Consider the following 22,183-nt stretch of genomic DNA (forward strand, 5'->3'; position numbering starts at 1 on the left):
AGGACCACGGAAGATATAGATCTATGGTATATAGCATGCCTAAGGAGAGTCACTAGGAGAAAAAAGTCTCCCAAGTTTTCACAGAAAGCAACTTGATCAAGCAAGGACCATGACTCATCCAGATGCCTGACACTGACTGAAGAGCTAGAGGTGCTGTACATGGTTCCAAGGTAAATCCTGAGGAAACTTGACTGACCTTGATAAATAGCAAAACTGATTAATACAGATCTCACCTTAATTTGGTCTTGAACATCCAGCAGAAAAGTATAACCACAGAGGTACAAAACAATTGCCAACTACACTAGTAACTGATCATTGTTCTGGACAGTATGTGTATAGGATTAAATTGCTATATGCAAGGACCTAAAAATCTTTGCACTGGGAATCTTTAGCTTAAATTGAGTGAGTTCATCTAGAATGAAAAGGATTCAAAAATGAAAAGATCTACAGAATCCACCAACCCCTACTGACCACCTATCAATTAACTACAAAACAGAAAAGGGGCAGATGTGGGGAATGGCTGGAGCTGGAGATTGATCACACATATGGGGCCGGAGCAAGGCCAACCTCAAGAACACAGCACCCGAGGCAAGCCATGTGGACACGCTATCAGGTGGAGGGGTTTCATGCGATACCCAACCCTCCTGGTTATACAAATAAATGCTCTGCAGCCCTTGGGGCCCTCCTCCTCCCTCCCTCCTTCTCCTCCTCCTCCTCCTCCTTCCTTCTTCTCCCATCAGGAGAGAGGGTGTCATCTGGCCTCAGTTTTCTGTATTCTGACTCTTGCGCTTTCTTCTCCAACCTCTCATGGTCCTCACCCTGGTGACTTTGATAGCTACTCAGGACGCGCGGCATGTTTGAAGAAAAATAACTCTTTCAGATGTTTACTTACAATGTTTTCAAACTTATCACAAGTTTGAAAATGGTGAAGAGAAGACACTTTTGAGGTCACGGATGTCAAGGTAAAAGGTTTAAAAGCTACTGCTAAGTGCCCTCTCTCAGCATCTGAACTGATAGAGACATACATTTATTCCATCTGTTTTTGTCCCATTGCTGATATGCTGTAAGCAATCTCAGTATTTCTGTACTATTAGTGTGAATTTGTCCCAACCCATTGCAAACTGTGTAAGTATTAAAAATTGAGAAAAAAAATCTTGGCCTGTGGCCTACACCTGTAGTTCCAATTACTCAGAAGGCTGAGGCAGGAGACCACTTGAGACTCTGTCCCCAATCAATCAATCAATCAAATAAATCAAGGGAGGACTGTGTTCTGCCATATACAATTTTCTTTTGAGATAGGGTTTTGCTATGTAGTTCAGGCTGGCCTTGAACTCACTATGTAGCCCAGGCTGACCTTGAACTTGTGGCAATCCTCCTGCCTCAGCCTCCCAAGTGCTAGCTGGGATTACAGGCATGTACTATCATGCCTGGCCCACCAAATACAATTGAAAACCAAATCATGGTGGCAATAACATGAGTGTTTATTTTTATGTATTATTTTTATTATGAAAATTCCAAGGTTGCACAGGACACAAGCCATTGCTTAGCTACATTTATTCTCACCTCCCACTTATTTCTTTCTCTTTGGCCAAGACCAGCCCACAGGTGGTGCTGTGTGTTTCCTACAGGTTCACAGAAAGTGCATGCTCTCTCCGTGTGTAATCAACAGTCCAGGCAGTATTCACTCAATGCAGCTAATCTCACCTGAGTATAAACCCTAAGGGAAGTCTCCCATGGCTCCATCACAGAACACACTGGAAGACATCCATTGTAATACACAGAGGTGAAAGCCAGCCCACATCTGCACCCAGCACAGTGGAGTGTGAGCTACAGCCTGGGTGTGTACCCAGATGTGTGTGTGACAAGTGTGTAAAAAAGGTGTAGCGACAGTTATTTGGTGCAGATGAAAAAGAGAGCTACAGAAAAATGAAACTGGGTATTTTGAAAAGGGGACAGGTGAAACTAGGAAATGAGGATAATGAATAAATATGAAATTAAGCAAAAGTTTTGTGTTCATAGAAGGTTTTGTGGCTCTAGCCAAAATGTATATGAAGAAACTTCTGTATTTGACCCTCCCACGAAAAAAAAAAAAGAAGAAGAAGAAGAAGCAGAAAAGGTTTGTATTGTCCAGGATGTGCTCTCTGGGTGGTGGCCTTTTTCATGGCTGGCATCCACCTGGTACACACTGATCCTTCCAGGTGGTCAATGTGTTCAGTGGCCAATGCCCAGACCTCACTGGACATTAAATGTTCTGAATGTGACCCTAGGCTGCTCTTGTTTTATGGATGTGATATCTTCTTCTGTTCCCTAAAACATTTCTTTTTTTCACCCCACCCAATTATTTGGTTTATTCAATTTAATTTTCTCTTTCAGGCTACAAAACTACTTATACGTTAACAAACAGAACATTGGATCTTGGTGATCAGATCTTACTTGTGGGTGACTGTGCAGGCTTCTGCTTGCAAACTGTTCTGTTATTTTAATTGCAAATGAGTTTTTCTTGAACTTCTAAGACTTCCTCTATTTTCAGTCTTCTGATAACAGCCTTTCTTCATGTCAGTTTCTTTTTCTTTTCTTAATTTCAATTGCATCATTTATTTTAAAGCCATTTTTATCTCAGATTAGGATACCTGGGGTGGAAAGACAGGAAGCCAAGAGGATCAGCTCATAGATCTTGCTCAGATGCCTGTGACAAAGTTCAGTCCAAGGGGTTGAGTTCAAGTGCAAGAAAGAATACATGGAAGTGTGGTATTGCAGAGTCAAGCAACGGCAGGCGTCCTAGCACCCGGCTGAGGCAGGAGGAGGGATGCAAGTTTCCTGGAAAGCAAGGAGCATGTGTGCAGTTGGGAGAAGATGCTGAGCTGGATGGCCCTGGTATAGATAATCCTCTCATGGATGGTCAGCTTGGGGGCAGGACAGGGCAGGGCAGCGGAAGTGGAGCTTAGAGCGCTCTCTATAGGATGAGCCAATCTCAGAGTGCTCATTACCACTGATGACTAGGGGGCTGGGTGTTGTCTTCCCCAGGTTTGAGCACTGGTTTTGCTCACAAGGCTGGGGTGGTGAGTTGCCAGGGGTAAGAGAATAGGTGTTCCTCCTGCGTCCAAGGATGTGACTGAATGTGCCCAAGGGTTCTGGGGCCTTGATGAAGCTGGTGTAATCAGAAATCTCCATCATGTCTGTCACCGCAGTGTCCTTGGCACCCTGAGGGACAGGATAAGAAGGAAACTCATAAATTAAAGTAAGCCTTTTTCTCTGTCCCTCTTCCCCGCACCTTGTCCTACCCTGGCCCACTTCCTGATCGCCTCAGTCCCTCCCTTCTCCCCTCCGCCTGATCCCAGCCCTGCTGCACTCTGCTTTCTCCTCCTGCCCCCTGGGGATGGGGGCCCTGGAGAGCCTCTGTTTCTCGGAGGTCTGTTTCTGACTTTCCAGGCTACCTTCCTCCTGGCACAGCAGCTGCCCAGCTGCACTGACCCAAGACCCAGCCCAGCCACTCACCCAGCTGCACCTGTAGCACAGAATCACACACAGCGTGGCCAGCAACAGAGCCTTGGCTGCCAGGAGTCCGCACTCCAGGAGCAGGAGTTTAAGGCAAGTAGCGTCCCAGGAGGAGGGGGAACTGGAGATCCGGGAAGGAGGGAGAGAGGATGATTTGGGCGGATATGGTACCTGCTCCTCTCCCCCGAGTAGCGCTGTCAGGGAGAGGGCAGCCCCCCTCCCCAAGAGCCATCTGCCTTCCTGGGTGCCACCCTCCCCACACCAGCACCCTTGCTCTGCCAGTGGAGAAGGTGAAGGCGATGTTACGTGGTTGTTGTTAGTGACTTTTTTTATTATTATTATAAGCAGGTGTGAGCCTTTCTGATTCCCTCTCCTATAACTGCGCGTAGGAGGCTTTGCCTCTCTGGAGTACAGCCTTTTTCCTGTGAGTTAGTGTCAGCCCCTTGAGAGCTCTAGGTAATATCGCCGCTCCTGTTTCAGACACTCACAGTTCATTTTTCCCACTCTTACCTGCTTGAGATCTTTTCCCACAGCGTTATTCCTTGAATAACATTTCTCCTTCTTGATGTAATTGATTTGATTTGATTGTTTTTGTCCCTGTGGTTTGTGTTTTTAAAGTTCTGGGTAAGAAGTCCTTCCTCACACCTATGCCACCAGATACTCATCGGCAGTATTTTTCTGTTGCATCTTTTTTCAATTTTCATTTTGTATTAGTACCTTGAGACCATAATGTTAAGTGAAATAAATCAGACACCCTAGCTTCCTATTGTATGGTTTCTCTTACCTGAGAAACTCAAGGTGTAAATAAAAGATGATAGGAAATAGAGAGATAGATCCTTTGCAGTATATTTTTCAAATGACTTAATTTTATTTAACACACACACACACCACCTGAATCTAGCTGGAGCCCATCTTTGTATATAATTAGATAGGGATCCAATTTTTTGATTCATTTTTCATTTTTAAAAACATGTTGTGCCTGTTACCTCAAGAATGTCTTCCAAGTAACAGGTCCAAAACATTAAATTAAATTGAAAATTAAAAAACAAGTAACAGGTCCTTTGCCCCACTGATTTTCTAGGGCTGCCTTATGATAAGGTACGTCCCCAAATATACACTGATGTGTTGGGAACCCTTCAGCTCCTCATTCATTCTTATTCCAGCCCACCCTGTCATGGGCTGTATTGCTTGATATTTGACAGGTGTTATGGTTTATGTCTGTGTGTCCCCCCAAAGCCTCATGCGGAAATGGGGCAGGCTATTAGAGTTTGAATATGGGTGTGACAGCTGCACCCACCTGGGAGTGGATAGTTTGCATATGTAAGGGAGAGGAAAAGGGTGCTTGAGGACATTCCTCCCCCATTCCGCCCTGGTGTGTGCTTGCAGCTTAGCTGAGTTCTGCCGCCCTGAGCTAGCTCTCTGCCATGTGCCACTCTGCCTTATAATCTGCCAAGTACGGACTGAAACTTCCACAAACTGTAAGCGAAATAAACCTTTCCTTCCTTAATTTTGGGCATCAGGAATTTTGTCCCAGCAACGAGAAAAAAGTAACCAAGACAGCAAGACAAGTCCTTGCTTTTATTTTTACTTTTTCATGGTAGTTACTCATGCATCATTTATTATATAATTTAGAGTAAATTATATAATGTATAATGTAAGTATATAATTTATATATAAATTATATAATTTAGAGTGTATAGAACATTATATAATTTAGAGTAAATTTATCAAATTATTTTTAAAAATTGAACTCAAGTTGTGATTGAGATTACATTTAGAGACTTTGACTTGGAGGAAATCTTTTTAATATTATTTTCTCATCCAAGATCATGAATTATTTCTATTTATTCAAATCACCTGTGTCATTCATTAGCACTTTAAGATTTTTTTTACAAAGAGATCTTGGTTGAATTAATTCTTCCTAGAAACTATTGATTTTGCTTCTGAAATGAATGGAATTTTATTTTATTCAGATTTTGCTAAATGATTTTTCGTAAGTTGAAAATTACTTTGGTTTGGGGGGCATAGGGGGATGGAATGGAGTCTCACTATGTTGCCCAAGCTGGCCTTGAACTCACAATCCTCCTGCCTCAGCCTCCAGAGTAGCTAGGATTACAGGTGTGAATCACCATGCCCATTTTTAAAAGATTTTTTGCCAGTTTATCGTATATCTGTCAACCTTGCTAAACTCTTTCATGAGGACCTATTATTTGTTTTTTAATGTTTTATTTTAGTTTTTTAGACCTATTATTTGGAAGACATTCTTGAGGTAACAGACACAATATGTTTTAAAAAATGAAAAATGAATCAAAAAATTAGATCCCTATCTAATTATATATAAAGATGGGCTCCAGCTAGACTCAGGTGGCGTGTGTGTGTGTGTGTGTGTGTGTGTGTGTGTGTGTTAAAATTAAGTCATTTGAAAAGAGTTTTAAAGTAAGGACTTGTCCTGCCAAATATCAATAGTGCTCATTGATTCTGCTTTTTTAAAAAATATACAGGATCCTACCATCTGTTAGTTATGGTCATTTTTACTTTTCTTGTCCTCTCTCTGCATACCTACTTTCTTCTTGCATTGGCCAGGACTTCTAATGCCGTATTAAGCATCCGTGGTAGCTGTAAGAGTTCTTAATTTGTGTTTATACCTTTTCCACTCAGTAATAATTTACTGTAGTCATTGGCATACAATCTCTGCCAAGTTTTATCTTCCTATTTCTATTTTATGAAGATTTTTTTCCTTATAATATAGATGTGTTAAAGCTTTTCAAATGCATTTTCTACGGCAGTTGAATTTTTTCTGTACATTTTTATTACTTATTAGATGTACTCCATTTACATTCATAGGTTTCTTACAGCTGAACAACCCTTTCAGTCCTGAAATAAGCCCCTCCTGATCACCTTGGTCATAACTCTTTTCTGATACACTTTGCACTCAGTCAGCTGCTATTCATTTTGCTTTTGACTCCATGCCCAGAATGAACCTGTAATTTAATTTTCTTGTATTATCCGTAGCCAGTTTTGAGGCACTAGCCTCTCCAAGTGCACTGGCAGCTGTTACGGCTTGTGTCTAGGTGTCCTCCCAAAGCCTCACGCAGTCGTAGGTGGGGTTTTTTCAGAGGTGGTTGGATCTAGGATTAAGTGTGTGATGCTGGATCAAGGGTGTGTGATTAGTTAATTAGTCCACTGATTGATTTGGCATAGTTCTTTTTTTTTTTTTTTTTTTTTTGTTTTTTTGTTTTTCTTCTGGTACCAGGAATCAAACTCACAACAGGCTTGAGCTCACTTTGTAACCTGGGCTTGTCTCGAACTTACAGAGTTCTTAATTTGTGTTTATACCTTTTCCACTCAGTAATAATTTACTGTAGTCATTGGCATACAATCTCTGCAATCCTCTACAATCTCTACAATCCTCCTGCCTCAGGCTCCCGAGTGCTGGGATTACAGGCGTGTGCCACCACGCCCAGCTGGTTTGGCATAGTTCTGGGTGTAAACAATGGATGCCCCATCCTGGGTGTGAGTGCTGCCTGCCCCAAAAGCCTGTAGCCCGGGTAAAATATAAGGGACAGAAAGAAGGCTGTTGCTACTAGCTGTTGCTTAGTGCTTCACTACTGCCCTGTTTTTTGGCTTCTCCTTGCCATGAAAAATTCCCCCACGATGCTCCTCTGCCAGGGCATCCTGCCTTGGAACCAGCCATCTCTGAACTGAACCTCCACAAACTGTGAGCCAAATAAACCTTTCCTCCTTTAACTTTGGCTGTTGGGTATTTTGCCTCTGCCATGAGAAAAGTGACTAAGGAAACAGCTTTCACTTCCTTTCCATTTTGTGTAAAGCCTTGCCTAGAATATGAATCAAGTATTTGATTCTTAAAAGTTTAGTGAGATCTGTAAAACTATCTAAGTCTGAAGTTTTCTGTGAAGATGTGTTTTTAACATTTCAATTTTTCATTATTATCAGTCTATTCAAATCTATTACTTTTTTAATCTTGGAGATATCTATCTATATATTTTTTAATGGTGGCAAAGTTTCACATTTATTAAAAGTAGGAAAAAACAGGCTCTGCAGAGTGAGTTTGGGCCAGGTAAAACTAGAAAAAAGGGAGAAAAAATAAAAGTAAATACACCCTAAAACATAGGATGGGCTACGATGAGGAGACACAATAGCCTTGCATTTTATATTTTAAGGAATTTGTCCACTTGAAGGATTTCAAACAAGAATCTGCTCCTCAATTTGTTATTTATTTAAATCTTTTAAGATTTAATCTTAAATCTTAGGCTGGGGATTTAGCTCAGCAGCACAGCGCCTGCATGGCAAGCATGACGTCATGAGCTAGATTCCTGATACCAGAAAAAAGAAAAACAAAAAAAATAAAATAAAATAAATTTTTTAACTTGGTTGCAACAGAAATGTGTCTATTTTGTTAAACTTTACAAAGAACCATTTTTGGATTTCCTTTATTTCTACCATTTTAATCCATTTAATTTATGTCAGTCCTCACCTTTTCATAGAGAGATTTTGGTATCTTGATATTTATATATCTATATACATTGTGTATATATCTTTGGGCTTGTTCTGTTGCTCATTTTCCATCTTCCTGAACTAATTTTTAACTTTTATGTTTTCCAACAAATTTAATTAAAGCAATTGCTTTCCCTCTAACTACTACTTATGCCCCATGATTTTTCTATTATCATAATATATTTTATTTTACATTTAATAATTTATGTTAAAATATATTAATAAATATTACTTAATTCCAAAATGTGTTATTTTAGCTTTGCTTCTCTCATGCATTCTTAATTTTGTTGCATTATGTTTGAAAATATATTCTGTATCATATTAATCCTTCAGAATTGTTTAAGTTCATTTTATGTCTTCATATAAGGTCTACTTCTATAAATATTTCCTGTATTTGAAGAATATACATTATCTGTCTTTACGCAGAGTGTTTGATATGTGCATGTTTATGTATGTGTTTTATACAGTTTACATGTATGTGTGCATAATACATTTTATTCAATATTTATATTTATATAGTTGAAAACATTCTTAAACATTTACATGCATATTTTGAATACCTAAATATATTAAGAAAGATAATTTATAACATATTCCTATAAATAGGTATCATAATGTGCATACCTGTCAATATTACATAAATGGCATAATACTTGGAATTTATTATTATTTTTTAATACTCGGTTTAGAACTTAGATTCTTCTGTTTATTCTTAATCTCACTGGTCCTCCATCTTCTGAGAGGAATGGGACTCTCCAACTATAGTTGTAAGTTACCTACTTCTTTTTGCATTTCTGATAGGGTTGTTTGACCTACTTTTTGTTGTTTTTTTTTTGTTTTGTTTTATGAGACAGTGTCTCACCATGTAGCTCAAATTGGCCTCAAACTCACAGTAATCCTCCTGCCTCAACTTCCTGAGTGCTGGGATTACAGGTGTGCACCACCACACTCAGCTGTTCCTCTTATAAGGAATATATTGCTGAAATTTTTAAAAGCTCAAGACTCTGAGAGTCTCTGTCCTTATTTGATGAGTTTAATCCACTTATATTTATGTTAGGGCTTATTTCTGCCTTCTTATTTCACTGTTTTCATTTATTGTGCTTTTTTTAAAAATTATTTTCCTACTTTCTCTTGGATAGTTTCACTTCACTAATTTAAGGAGCACACATCTAGTTAGTCACCTGAAGACCCACAGCATTTCTAATTATCTCCAATTAGTGGCTGAAAATTACACAGTATCTACATATTGCCTCTCACAAGACAAGGACCTAACTGTTCTTGTCTCTTCAAATACCCTTTTTCATCTTTTCTCACCCACAGAGATTCTTTTTTTTTTTTTTTCCCCAGTACCGGGAATCGAACTCATGACCTTGCACTTGCCAGGCAGGCGCTGTGCCACTGAACTAAATCCCCAGCCCCCACAGAGATTCTTAATACCAGTACATTAGCACATCTATTTTTCTCCTTCATCTCTCTTACTTTCCCCTTGACTTGTTTCAGATCTTCTCATCCTTTTCCAGAAACTTCCTGCAAGAATTCCTCAACTTTCATCCCAGCTCACTCTCCAGCCACACCTACCTTTTATTGAAAATATATACCATGGTGTAGAATACTGTTTAAAACCAATGTTACCATTTAGATCTTTTGAATGGTTCTTGCTCTTGATTCATAGTTTATTCACCCCTTTAGCTAAACTAATCATATTGACTAAGAATCATCGTACTGTTGGTTCCTATATCTGTTCTTTAGGTGGTTTCCAGTGTTGGGTGTGTTGTCATTTGCCTAATATAGTACTTCTCAGCTGCCAGGATATTTGGGTTTAAAAGGTCACATACTTCTGGCCTGGTGGAGGAGAAGAACTGGAGGATAAATCCTTTTGCCTGGTGAGTTTTAGAAGTGGGAGGGGTTCCTTCCCCAGAGCACAGGACCCTGGATAAACTCATTTGCTCTCCTCTTGGACTCTCGGTTAGAGCCCTGCCTTTAAAGTCACTGCGAGGTGCTCCTTAGACTGGAGCTTGAGCCGGGCAGGCTATAGAGGTCTTCCAAGAGGCTGGCCATCTATTTCCCCCAAACCCATGCTGCCTTAGCTGTGCCTTGTGGTCCCCCGAGCACCTGTGCCTGGGTCTCTTTTTGCCATAAAGAGAAAGCCATGATGCCCTTTGGACCCCTGGCTCCAAGGATCATGAGCAGAAGTTAAAGTTACTCCACTATCTGCCCCAGGATGTGGTCACTCTCCACCTCCATCATTCAGCAGCCCCACATGGCCTCCAGTGCCCATATTTTTCAGGTTCCATCCTATGTCCTTCCAGATACTCATGTTTAACTGTCTTTTCTATAGTTCCTCCAATGTTAATAACCTGAATCTTCCTCCTCTCTACCCAACTTTGAATCTGGGTTGTGCGAGATCCTCTGCTGTATCCCATGCCCAGCCATCCTCCAAACAATGCTTGACTCCTGTCTCAGGCACATATCTCATTGCTGAGACAAAACACCTGATGTCCAAAGTTAAAGGGAGAAAAGGTTTATTTAGCTCACAGATGAGCCGTGGATTTAGCTCAGCGGCATAAGTGCCTGCCTGGCAAGGGCAAGGTCATGAGTTCGATTCCCAGTACCAAAATAAAATTAAAAAAATTAAGCTCACAGTTGTAGAGGTTTCAGTCCATACTCGGGTGGCTCCAAGGCAGGGCGGCACATGGCAGAGGGTGGTTCACAGAGATGGAAGACAGCAAAAGCAACAAGAGAGGGACAAGCCTCTTTCTGTCCCTTGTATTGTATGCAGGCTACCTGCTCTAGGGTGGGTGTGGAACTCACACCTTTAATCCCAGCATTGGACCATGTATCAATCACAAACTCTAGATTCAGTCACCTCCAAAAGGCCTGCCCCCCCCATGACTGTATGAGCTTGGCGGGGGGGGGGCAGACATCTAGACGCAAATCATAACAAGTCCCTTCCTTGATTGAAAAGACACTCCATGAACTCTCCCGCCACCCCTTCCCTGGATCCTCCTTCCAGGCAAAACCCCTGTCTTACCTGTGCTCAGATCCATTGAAGGAAAGGCCAGGGGTCCCCTCTGCAGAAGTGACCAGAGCTAGGAGGACACGGAGAAGACAGGTTGCTCAAAGAGCCAGAGCACAGCATGAGACTGGGTCCCCAGGACCACAAGAGGAAGTGGAGAAAGGACAGAGCCACCTTCTCGGGGACTCAGACCAGGGGTTAGGGCAACTGGGCCTAAGATTTCTTTTTTTCTTTTTCTTTCTTTCTTTCTTCCTCTCTTTCTCTCTTTCATCTTTTGAACTAGTCCTTTACAATGATACACATTTATGGGGCACATAGGAGGTTTTAATACATGTACACATTGTATAATACTCAAAATGTAAAAAAATAGTTTAGTTACCTTATGAATAAGGCAGCTAGCTAGGGAAAGGGCCCGAGATAGAGTTGGGTGATCAGCCATATTGACAAGCACTTTTTTTAAAAAATAGACAAGGATCTAGGACTTTAGACCAAGAATAAACTTCCTTGAATAACATGGAATGCAGCCCCCTCCCTAAGAAAGGGAGCTGCAGCCCCTCCTTACGAACCTTTTGGGTTTCCAGGAATTTAAAAAAATATCCAGTTTTTCTCTAAAATCACAGCTTCCTTTAAACTCTGTGTGCTGAGGAATTGGGTCAGAGAGCTTGAGCCCAGTTGAGCAGATGAGCATTTGAGCCTCCTGTAGCCAGCACTCTGCTCATTTATGAGTAGCTCTGAATCGAGTGTCCACGTAGCCACTCACTCAGGGCCCCTCCAGGAAATCCAGGGGCTGTTCTGCTCCTTACTGTTATTTCCAGTAAAACTCTCCTAACTACTACCTGTTGGTTGAAGACTTCATCTACACTGTGAGACCACGAGCTCAGTTTTGTACTAAATTAACTGTTACATGCCTTGGAGAGACCATCCAGATAGAAAATTAACAGGAAGTAAGCCCAAAAAGTGCAGTTTTATTGTCTTTTTCTTCTTGCAATATATCCTTGCTAATTACGATCCCATTTAGGAGATAGAGATTTGCACACTCCGGTAGCAACATGGCCAGCTTCAGGGTGGGATCAGAGAGAGCGCAGTCTATCTCCCTGAGTTTTATGCCCTGATACACTTCCCACAGCCCAGGCCCCGGGACATCCACCCCAGCGCAGGCCTTCCTGGTCTCTCCTTCCTTGACACTGAGGTCCCCCAAGTTGCCTGACCATCCCCCTCTCCTCCCCCACCGGAGACCCCAGATCTACCTGTGGGTGTGGAGGGCCCGGTGGTAGTCCATGTGCGAGCAGTGGATGGGGCTAAAGAGAGAAGAGAGTAGATGACGGGTGGTGCAGTGAGACTCCTGTCCCCACGCCTTGAATATGTCTCCCCGCAAAGCTGGGACCGGGACTGGCAGGGGCGGTAGAAGTGAGACCCCCATCCCTGAGACAGGGCTTCTCTCTGCCGTTGGGACAAGCGGAAGACTTGGCAGGATTGGGGTGATGGAGCCATTGGCCAGGGGTGAGCGAGCCCTGCCTGCCTCCCTCTGACAGAGGGCATTTCATCAAGAAAATCTCACCTGCAGACACCACCAGGGTGATGTTTCTGAGAATAAAGATCGTGTTTTTGGAAGCGTGGTAGCTCCCGCACCAGTAGGGGTCTGAGTCACCCTGCCTCAGGTTGGTGATGTTGACGACGAAGAAGCCAGCCTGGGGATCGTCCCAGATTGTGTGTCGTGGCTCCTGCACCGCCGTCCGGGGCTGGGAGGTGGTGATCACTTTGGTGCACTTCCCCGTAGCTATCTGGCGACACCAGGTTTTTCTCACGTAGGATCCCGCCTGCGGTGTGTACTGGCACCGCACAGACAGCGACTGTCCCACCACTACCCGCAGCTCCTCGGGCACCACTGTCGACCCTCTGGAACCTGGATAACAAGTCCTCCCTCAGTCACAGCCCTAGCCCGGCCACCACTCCCAGCCCTGGGGAAAGCGGAGAGGGAACCACTTCCAATGCCCACAAAGCCAGTCCTCTGGCATCGCAGCCCCCCACCCCGCCCCCATGCTGGACCCCTCTGTCTCACCTGAGGCCAGAAGCACCAGCAGCACAGCGGGCAGCGACAGGCAGGAACCCCTCCGAGCCATGACACCCCGAGTGGCTTCTGCCCGTGAGAGAAAGGAACAAAGGGAAGCCCTCCGGGCACAGGGAACCAGAAGAGGGGCCCCATTCTTCCGGCTGTCAGCGCCTCCGAGCTAACACAGAACCCAGAAAGGTCAGTACTGCGCATGGATTGGGGAAGTGGTTGGCTTGGAAAGGTGGGCTTGCTGGGCACTGGGGAGAGGTGGCAGCCAGGCCCGGGTGGGAGGCCGCCGGCCACAGGGTCTCTCCCTGGGCCCCCACACCTCAGCCCCGTTGCTCAGCACCTTTGGCCTGATTTTTTTGTTTCTTTGTTTGTTTGGGTTTTTTGGTACCAGGAATCGAACTCAGGACCTTGCGCTTGCCAGGCAGGCGCTTGTGCTGCTGAGCTATATCCCCGGCCCTTTGGCCTGACTTCTGCCTGTCTTCGCCTCCCCACAGCTCCCAACCCACCCAGCTCCTTTGCAGGGGCTGAGCGGGGAGGCCGGAGCATGAGCAGGAAGAAGCTGGAGTGAACTAAGAGATTGCTCCGCGTTTCCCTCTCCCTGTGGGAAGCCAGGGGCCCTTGGAGTCACGGCCGGAGTCCTTGTCATGGGTCCCAGCCCAAGGCGTCCTCCTTCCCGGACACACTAGGGCATGATGCGTTTTCACCCTGGGAAGTTTTGTCGGGGGCAAACTTCAACCGCAGGAGCTGAGGGTGATCCCTGGAGAAAGTGGGGCCAGAGGAGCTGGGTCGGAAGCATGGCAAGCAAGCATTATCAGCAGGGAAGCAGGTGGGGAAAGACCGGCCAGGGGCTGGAAAGAAGACAGGGGGCTCCAGACCAGGTCTGTTGGATGAATACAGAAATGAGTGAAAAGATGAAAACTCCAGTCATGTTGCAATGTGTGTGCATGTGTGTGAAGGGAGCACGCCTGTAATCCCAGCACTTGGGAGGCTGAGGCAGGAGGATCTCCACGAGTTCCAGGCCAGCCTAGACTACATATCAGGGCCCTATCTAAAAAAAAAAAAAGTATGAAGGGAAAAAAAGGCCAAAGTTGGAACAATCTAGCAACAAAATATAGTGGGCTTTTCCATCCAAAAACATGCATGAGTCCACAAATGATCATGCCATGTGCCACTCTGCCTTGGAGCCAGCCAAGTATGCACTGAAACCTCTCCACAAACTGTGAGCAAAATAAACCTTTCCTCCCTTAATTCTGGGAGTCAGATATTTTGTCCCAGCAACAAGAGAAAAGTAACTACGACAAATGCTATTTCCCAGACATCATCAAACACCAAGCTGATCTCACTACCTGGGGTGCTGAGGGGTAACACAAGCTCAGAGGTTATTGAAGGCTGTGGTTTGAAGCAGGTCCTGCAACATGGAGCACAACGATGTGTGCCTGTATTATCAGCTATCTGGGAGGCTGAGGCAGGAGGGATGCTTGAGCTCAGGAGTTCAGGGCCAGCCTCGGCAACCTGGCAACACTGCATCTCAAAAAGAAAATAACAAGCTACAATAAAAACAGCATGTTCACATGTTTGCAATCGACCTTAGATAGGTGTCCCTTTATTACCTGAAGGAGAAGACTGAGGTCACCCTGGAAGAAGAAGTGGTTACTGATATGAGAGACGGTGGTGTAGAGGAAGTAAGATGGGTTTCCACTCCTGGCCACCCCACGCCAAATGGCCTGCTGTTCCCTAGCAAATGCAACTCACAGGAATAACCAGGCAGGGGAGCCTGGGTACAGAGGACCTCTCACTCCAGCTGAGACAGACAGTCCTGAACCGGCGGGGGAGGGGGGCGGTCCAAGGAGGTAAACTGAGGCACGTGGTCTCTTCAAGCCCCAAAAGGGATTCTGGTCCCTGCAGGCTAGACCCTACCCAGAACACCTCCTTGGCTCCAAACGGCATCATTTCTGATGGTACAGATTCTTGAGATCTCTGTTTAAGGGATGTCAAAATGAAGCTATTGTCATTTACATCATTGCTGGGGAAGCTGAATTTTCCAAGTGTCACTGAACAGTAGGTGACCACATGAATGCCTGGGAAGAGATCAGAGAAGACTGATAACAAATGGGATCATTAAACACACTGAAGTTTCCCATAAATTCTGAAACAGGAAGAGGTAGAAATTGATTCTCTCTAACTGTACCTGTTTATGCCGTTGGGGCAATATGTAACACATCAAATCCAATGGACTGCTTTATTTTTTGGGGGGTCTTTTTGAGACAGGCTCTCGCTATGCAGTTCAGACTGGCCTTGAGCTCACTTTGTAGCCCAGGCTGGCCTCGAACTCGAAACGATCCTCCTGCCTCAGCCTCCCGAGTGCTGGGATTGCAGGCATGAGCCACCATGCCCAGCTCCCAATGGACTGTTTTTGACATCAGAGACACCAGAGTTTTTTGACATCACAAGACAAAGACTGGACGTTTATTTTCCACTTATTGCATTTGTCTTTCCTTGATGATAAACAAAGCAACCAACCTTTAACATTAGAACTATTTTCATGTCAGCTTTGGTGAGGGCCCTTTGGGCGGGTGCTAAGACTTGCCTTTCGTCTCTGCCTCCTGTCCTGGGCCTGTAACTGTGAAAGGTCAGAAAAGCTTGTCTTGCACTCACTAGCAGTGAGGCTTCCAGATATTGTGAGTTCCCCGCATCAAATACACTGATGTGAGATTTAAAGCCAGAGCCGGGTCACACGAGAAGGCAGGCGTCCATCTCACCAGCAAAGGGGCTGTGCCGGCAGCTTCCTGGTTGGAGATGTTTCTGGGCTCTCCAAGGCCCCGACTGTGATAACAGTGGTCTTCAATACTCCTGTGCTGCAGTGTGCCTGTGAGAGTCATTCCCTGTGTAGGGATCTGATTCTGATTCTGTAAATCTTTTCTATGGTGGGTGCTGGGGGTTGAACACAGGGCCTTTGCACTGCACTATGTTCCCACCTTTTTCTTTAATTTATTTTGAGACAGAGTCTCACTAGGTTGCTAAATTGCTCAAATTGGGCTCAAACTTCTGATCGCTCTGCCTCAGCCTCCAAGAGTGCTGGGATTACAGGTGTGTACCACCATGACTGGTTTAACATTGTGATTTTAAAATCCCTTCTACTTAAAGTAGGTAGGTTGCATTTTGCTGTCTGTAAGTGAGCATTGCCTAATGCAAGTCCTAAGGAGTAAATGCCTAGTTCCAGAATGAGGGCTGAGGTGAGAGCACAGTGCCTGTGAAAAGACAGCAGAACCTCCCCACTAACTTTACCACAACCCAGAGAAAGGGTTCTGAGGCCAGAACTTGGAGAACTTGTTCAGTGTCCCACTGTTTAGGCAGAGACTGCTGACGGCCAGCGTCTCTGGGGTGGGAGGACCAGGTGCAGAACTAGGGCTGGTGGGGAGCCACCAGGGGTTATTCGGGTGCATGCAGTGGGAGAGTGCTCCCTATGGGCCCGATGTGGGCTCATACATGTGCCCCGGTTGTCACCGATCCTGTCCAAAGTAGGGGTAGGACCTTGATGGGAAGAAGCAGGAAGTGGACAGCAAGAGCTCAGAGGCAGGAGTCACACATGTGGCATCAAGGAAGCTACCGGTGACAGGGCACTGTTGAGGAGCCCCCAGCAGTGCTCCAAGGGGCAAAGCCAGCCAGGGATGCCAGAGGCTTCCCGCCCTCCTCTTCTTCCTCCCATAATTCCAAAACTGATATCATACTTAACACAGTCCCAATCAAAATTCTAACACCATTCTTCACAGAACTGGGGAAAACAAATCCTAAGATTCATACGGAACCAGGAGAGACCCATCATAGCCAAAGAAATTCTTGGAGGAAAAAGAACAAAGTGGGAGGCATTTGGACCTGAAATGATTTACAAAGCTGCTGTGATAAAAACAGCATGGGACTGGCACAAAAGCAGGCGTGAGGATCAGTGGAACAGAACAGGATATAGAAACAACCCCAAGCATGTTCAAGTGTTTGATCTTTAACAAAGCAACCAAAAATGTAAACTGGAGGAAAGACAGCCTCTTTATAAATGGTGTTGGGAATCAGGTGTGGTGGTGTACACCTGTAGTCCCAGCACTCGGGAGGCTGAGGCAGGAGGATCACCACAATTTTGAGACCAGCCTGGACTACATAGTGAGCTCAAGGCCAGCCTGCACTACACAGGGAGACCCTGTCTCAAAAACCACCGAAAAGAAAAAGTGGTATGGGAAAAGTGGCTATCCACATGCAAAGATTGAACCTAGACCTATACCTCTCACTACGTACTAAACTAAAATCAAAATGGATCAAGTAACTAAATATTAGAACTGAAACACTTAGCCTGTTGGAAGACAAAATAGGTAAATCTCTTAAAGTCAGAGGCATGGGGTTAGGCAAGGATATTCTGAGCACAGAACCATTTGTACAAGAAATAGTTGCAAAATCAATAAATGGGACCGTATCAAATTAAAAAGCTCCTACACTGCAAAAGAAACAACTAACAGAGCGAAAAGACACTGTACAGATTAGGGAAAAAAATTGGCAGTTGTTCCTCAGATAGAGAACTCATACCTACACTAATTAAAGTTAAATTTCAAGGAGCATGAGTTGACCTGGGTGTATTTCACATAACCTTATGTCAGGTAAGAACTCAAAAAATTAGACAACACTTCAAAATAAAAGGTCCAGTGATAAAGGGGCAAGTGAAATGAATAGACACTTCACAGAAGAACAAATGATCAATAAATACATGAAGAAATGCTCACCTCACTGACCATCAGAGAAATGCAAATTAAAATAACGGTGAGATTCCATCTTACCCTGGAAAGAATGACCATCAAGAAATCAAATAAAATAAAATACTGTCAAGCCTGGAGGGAAAAAGGAACTTCTTTGTACTGTTGGTGGGGATATGAACTAGTACAACGACTGTGGAAATCAGTGTTGAGATTCCTCACAAAGCAAAACTAGAAATTTCATTTGACCCAACTACTTCACCTGCTAGGTATCTTCCTGAAAGAGGCAAAGATACCCCATTACAATGATCCATGCATACATGTGTTCATGGCAGCATATTAATAATACCTAAATCTTAGAAGAAGCAGCGTTATATCCCCTCAATACATGAATGAGTAAAGAAAATGTATTTATACACAGCAGAGCACTACTCTGCTATTGAGAAAGATAATCTTGAGTCCTTTATAGGAAAACGGATGCACCTTGAGAGCATACCATTAAGTGAAGTAAGTTAGACCCACAAGCTTAAATATTGCATGGTTTCTTTTATACGAGAAACCTAAAGTATAAAGAGAAAAATGAAAGATATACAATAGAAAGTAAGGAGATAGGTGCCTTTCAAAAGGGAAGGAGGGGGCTGGGGATTTAGCTCAGCGGCACAGGGCCTGCCTGGCAAGCACAAGGTCGTGAGTTCAATTCCCAATACTGGAAAAAAAAACAAAACCAAAAAAAAAAAAAAGAAAACCAAAAGGGAAGGAGATCAGAGATGGAGAGAGGAAGGATGGAGGGGAAGGGAAGGGACAAAAAGAGAATTAAGATGTGTGATGTGTGATGTCATGGACAACTCCTCCTGAAGAACGCACTCATTATGTACTGCAAACACGTGCCAAGAAAAGTGCTCTGAAAGATAACACACTCTTGAGCATCTCAGCCACAATAATAACAACAAAAAACCCACAAATGAGGAAAATGAGGCTCCGAGAGGTTAGGGGACTTTCTAAGGTTCGCACAGTTAGAAAAAGGAAGACATGGGATTTGAACCCAGATCGATCTGGTTCCAGCACCCTGGCCCCTTTACCACACGCCTTCCCAGCACCTTAGCACACTGACTTGCACTGCACTTTCCTCTTCCGGTTGCAGCCTGGCCCTGTGTTGCTAATCACCTTGTCCTCTGCTAGCACCTCCTCTGCCCTGGCTGCAGGTTTCTCTGCAGGGGGCTTCGCTTTATACCTCTCGCTCTCCTGGAGCTCAGTGGGTGTGGGAAGGGGGCTTAGCCAACTTGAACTGGAGATCCTCTGCCCCAGGCTCCCTGACTGGTGGGATCGCAGGTGTGCACCATCATGGCCAGCTGTGCAGTTGGCCCAGCGATGTGGAGTCAGCCCTGTAACCGGAAGAGGAAAGTGCAGTGCAAGTCATCTCAGTGCCAGGCAGGTGCTCGTACTGCTGAGCTGCATCCATGGCTCTCTGCTGTTTCTTTTGATTGAGAAATCCTGAGCGAAATGTGACACCAGGGGACAGCTTGGGAAATGCAGAAACTGAAGAGAGAAGAGGCCAGCTTCCTTCCTGCCTTCCTTATGTCATGGTCCTGTTGAGAAACACTTGATGCCCACCCCCCTGCAACATAGAAAGTCAGGCCCCACCCACTGCCCTGGTCTCTGAGCCTTCGTCATCAGTGGCCACCTGACCACTACTTCCCAAAACCCCTCACATCATTCTCTGCATCAGAAATTTTATTAGTCAGCTTCCTGGATATAGACCTCAAGGTCACACCTTTGTGACCCATCCAGACACACCCAGGAGTGTGCTCCCCCAACCCCCTGGGCAGCTCCAAAGCTGGTCAAACTGACCAATGAATGTTCGCCATCACAGATACAAGGCATGCATCCGGAGTTTCTTCACCTTCCAAGGCCCAGTTCAAGCCGCTCTGATGTCCCACATTCTGCGGTCTCCCTCTGTACCTTGTTCTCAAGTGCAGGTGTAACGGTTGATACACTGTGTCAACTTGAGAAGTTTAGAAGTTTAACTGAGGGACTCAGCAGGGAGCCAGGGTCCTTACTTTGTAAACATCCTCATCCTGTGCAAGAGGAGGGCACTGAGGTGGTGCGAGTGCTACACCTGCCCAAGGGGGTGGTAGCCTGCTTACAATATAAGGGAGAAAAAGAAGCTTGTTCTCCCTCCCCCTTTTGCTCTTGTGGCTTTTGCTGTCTTCTGTCGCCTTGAAGTGTTGCCCTTTTGCCATGTGCCACCCTGCCTTGGAGCCAGCTGATGATGGATTGAAACCTCCACAAACTGTGAGCTAAATAAACCTTTCCTTCCTTCATTTTGGGGATCGGGTACTGAGTCTCAGCAATGAGAGGAAAGTAACCAAGACAGCAGGCATGCGACAAATCACGCAGGCAGCCTGGTACTCTTGACTTTCCCAGCACCCAGAGACTGACTCAGCGGGACTTCAGGGAGGCCGGGAAATCTGCATGTTTATGAGCAGCTTGAGTGAATCCAGTGCAAATGGGTTGAAAAGATCTTCCCTGCAAGTACTCTGTGTCCCTGCAGCCTGTCTCTGCTCTGCTCATGTGTGGGGCTCGCACATCTCTGCCCCCTCCAATCTGCATAGTCATGGAGACCACTGTGAGGATAGAGACAGGATCACAGCCTGGTGATGTCCTGCTTCTTACCTGTTGCTGTGCTCCAGCCATGGCAGGTAATCCCCGCGGCGCTGTGAGTTGTGTATGGGCGCTGTTGTCACTCGGCCTCCAGCACACACACCTTATCCAAGTGGGGCGAGGGGAGTCCCACTAGGATGGGTTAGCTGGGAGTCCCACTAGGATGCAGAGCTCCAGTCCCCCTCCACTCCGGATGGAGCTACGGTGCAGCTGAGCACCTTGACCTCAACTTAGCAAAGCCCATGACTCTGGATCCTGAGGATGTGAGTGGTACGTGATGCAGAACTAGTTGGACATGACTTACACAGAGCATTTAAGTATTCAGAGTCCTGGAAAAGCATATGGCAAGCGATTGTGGCTTCAGGTGTCCAGGGCAGGGTCATCAATGGACACACGGCCAAACCAATGGTCCCTGCTCTAATCTCAGCTCTGGCTTCCCCTTGGCTTCTGCTTCCATTCTAAACTCAGTCATGTGTCTTATTGAGTCTGTGGCCTCCTGCTGCCCTCCTGTAATTCCTCTGCCATTTAGGACAGAATCCAGGTTAGATTCCGCTATTGGCACCAAGGACCACTTCTGGTATTGCTTAGGTAGTACTGTACCCATTGAGGCAATGGGGAAATATGAGTCCCAGAGGATTAACTGAGTCGCTCAAGGTCAGACAGACTGCAGCTAGGATTTCAACTCCAAAGCTTGTGCAATGAACCGCACAATGCTGTTGTATCCACCAAGTTCCAGGAGGCTCACTGGAACTAAACAATCAGGGACTGTTTCATAACCCTATGGGGTAATCTGGGGAAACGGATGGGTGTGTGGTACCCTGACATTGGTGACAACCATCCATCATTGCCTCTGCTGGTCCTGCAGGGCAGGAGGATGGAGTGGCTAGAAACCTGGGGACAGCAACTGTGTGTTCAGAGAGGGTTACAGCCACCCTTGCCACTGTCCTCACTGTCCTCTGCTGCCACCCACTCAAAATCTGGGCCCAAAGGAGCTGCTGACTCGGCCCAGATGGATTAGGCTGGGGACAGAGGAGGGAGAGAGGGTGGAGAGGAAGACTGCAGGTGGAAAGGGAGGATATCCGGGCAACTGTCTTCCAAGGCAGCACACATAATCTTCAAGCGCATTTAATGTACTGCACGTAAATAACACACAATTTATACTGCAGTTAATCTCACACTAAGGCATGCAGTTGATTAACTGAGGATGCATGTGGAGGGCGTGGGACATCTTAGTGGAAACAAATTTATGAAGCCAGAAGGGAGCCGTGTCCATGCCTCGGTAGGTCTGCAGGGCCTCAGGGCCGAGCACTTCTCTCACACATCAGGAAGAGGTGACTCGGCTGGCTTTGAGGACCACAGTGTGAGAAACGTGCCCAGCACACTCTGCCTCCCCTACAGAACATCTAATTCCACCCCCTGTGCCCTGGCCTTTGTGTGAGCTTCGCACACCGGCGCAGCCTGGAACTGCTCACAGGAGGACCCTCAGCGGCTGCCCCAGTAGTCAGTGTCTGAGGGTGGTGGGGACTCCTCTGCTCCTTTAGACAGGAATATAGACGCTCTGAGAAGAAGAGCTTCAGGGTCCAGCCATTCTGGGGTGACGTGGTTCCCCCAGGAGGCCACACAAACACCAGGATGAAACGATCTCCACTCATACTACTCCCAGTGAACTTGTAATCAGGGATCAGAAAGGAGCTCTGTGTGGTC

General features: G+C 45.5%; 1 protein-coding gene across 3 annotated transcripts; it reads right to left on the reverse strand.

Annotated features, from left to right (window-relative positions):
* Window positions 1-1,457: 1,457 nt before the first annotated feature.
* On the reverse strand, window positions 1,458-20,535 carry Treml4 (triggering receptor expressed on myeloid cells-like 4). 3 transcript variants are annotated; one of them, XM_013517109.1, is made up of 10 exons: window positions 20,492-20,535; window positions 14,838-15,163; window positions 14,696-14,719; window positions 14,432-14,606; window positions 13,086-13,163; window positions 12,585-12,929; window positions 12,274-12,324; window positions 11,042-11,099; window positions 3,496-3,616; window positions 1,458-3,201 (listed from the first exon to the last, which is right to left on the reverse strand). In XM_013517109.1, the coding sequence occupies exons 2-10, from the start codon at window positions 15,033-15,035 to the stop codon at window positions 2,890-2,892; spliced, it is 1,362 nt and encodes a 453-aa protein (XP_013372563.1). In that variant the 5' UTR covers window positions 15,036-15,163; window positions 20,492-20,535; the 3' UTR covers window positions 1,458-2,889. The 3 variants fall into 3 exon arrangements, with proteins under 3 accessions (XP_013372563.1, XP_005389739.1, XP_013372562.1); XM_005389682.2 differs by lacking the exons at window positions 14,432-14,606; window positions 14,696-14,719; window positions 14,838-15,163; window positions 20,492-20,535 and adding an exon at window positions 19,050-19,875 and having other exon boundaries at window positions 13,086-13,254; XM_013517108.1 differs by lacking the exons at window positions 14,696-14,719; window positions 14,838-15,163; window positions 20,492-20,535 and having other exon boundaries at window positions 13,086-13,254; window positions 14,432-14,508.
* Window positions 20,536-22,183: the final 1,648 nt, after the last annotated feature.

Source organism: Chinchilla lanigera, unplaced genomic scaffold (assembly GCF_000276665.1).
Source record: "Chinchilla lanigera isolate Chin_1 unplaced genomic scaffold, ChiLan1.0 scaffold00036, whole genome shotgun sequence".
NCBI lineage: Eukaryota > Metazoa > Chordata > Mammalia > Rodentia > Chinchillidae > Chinchilla > Chinchilla lanigera.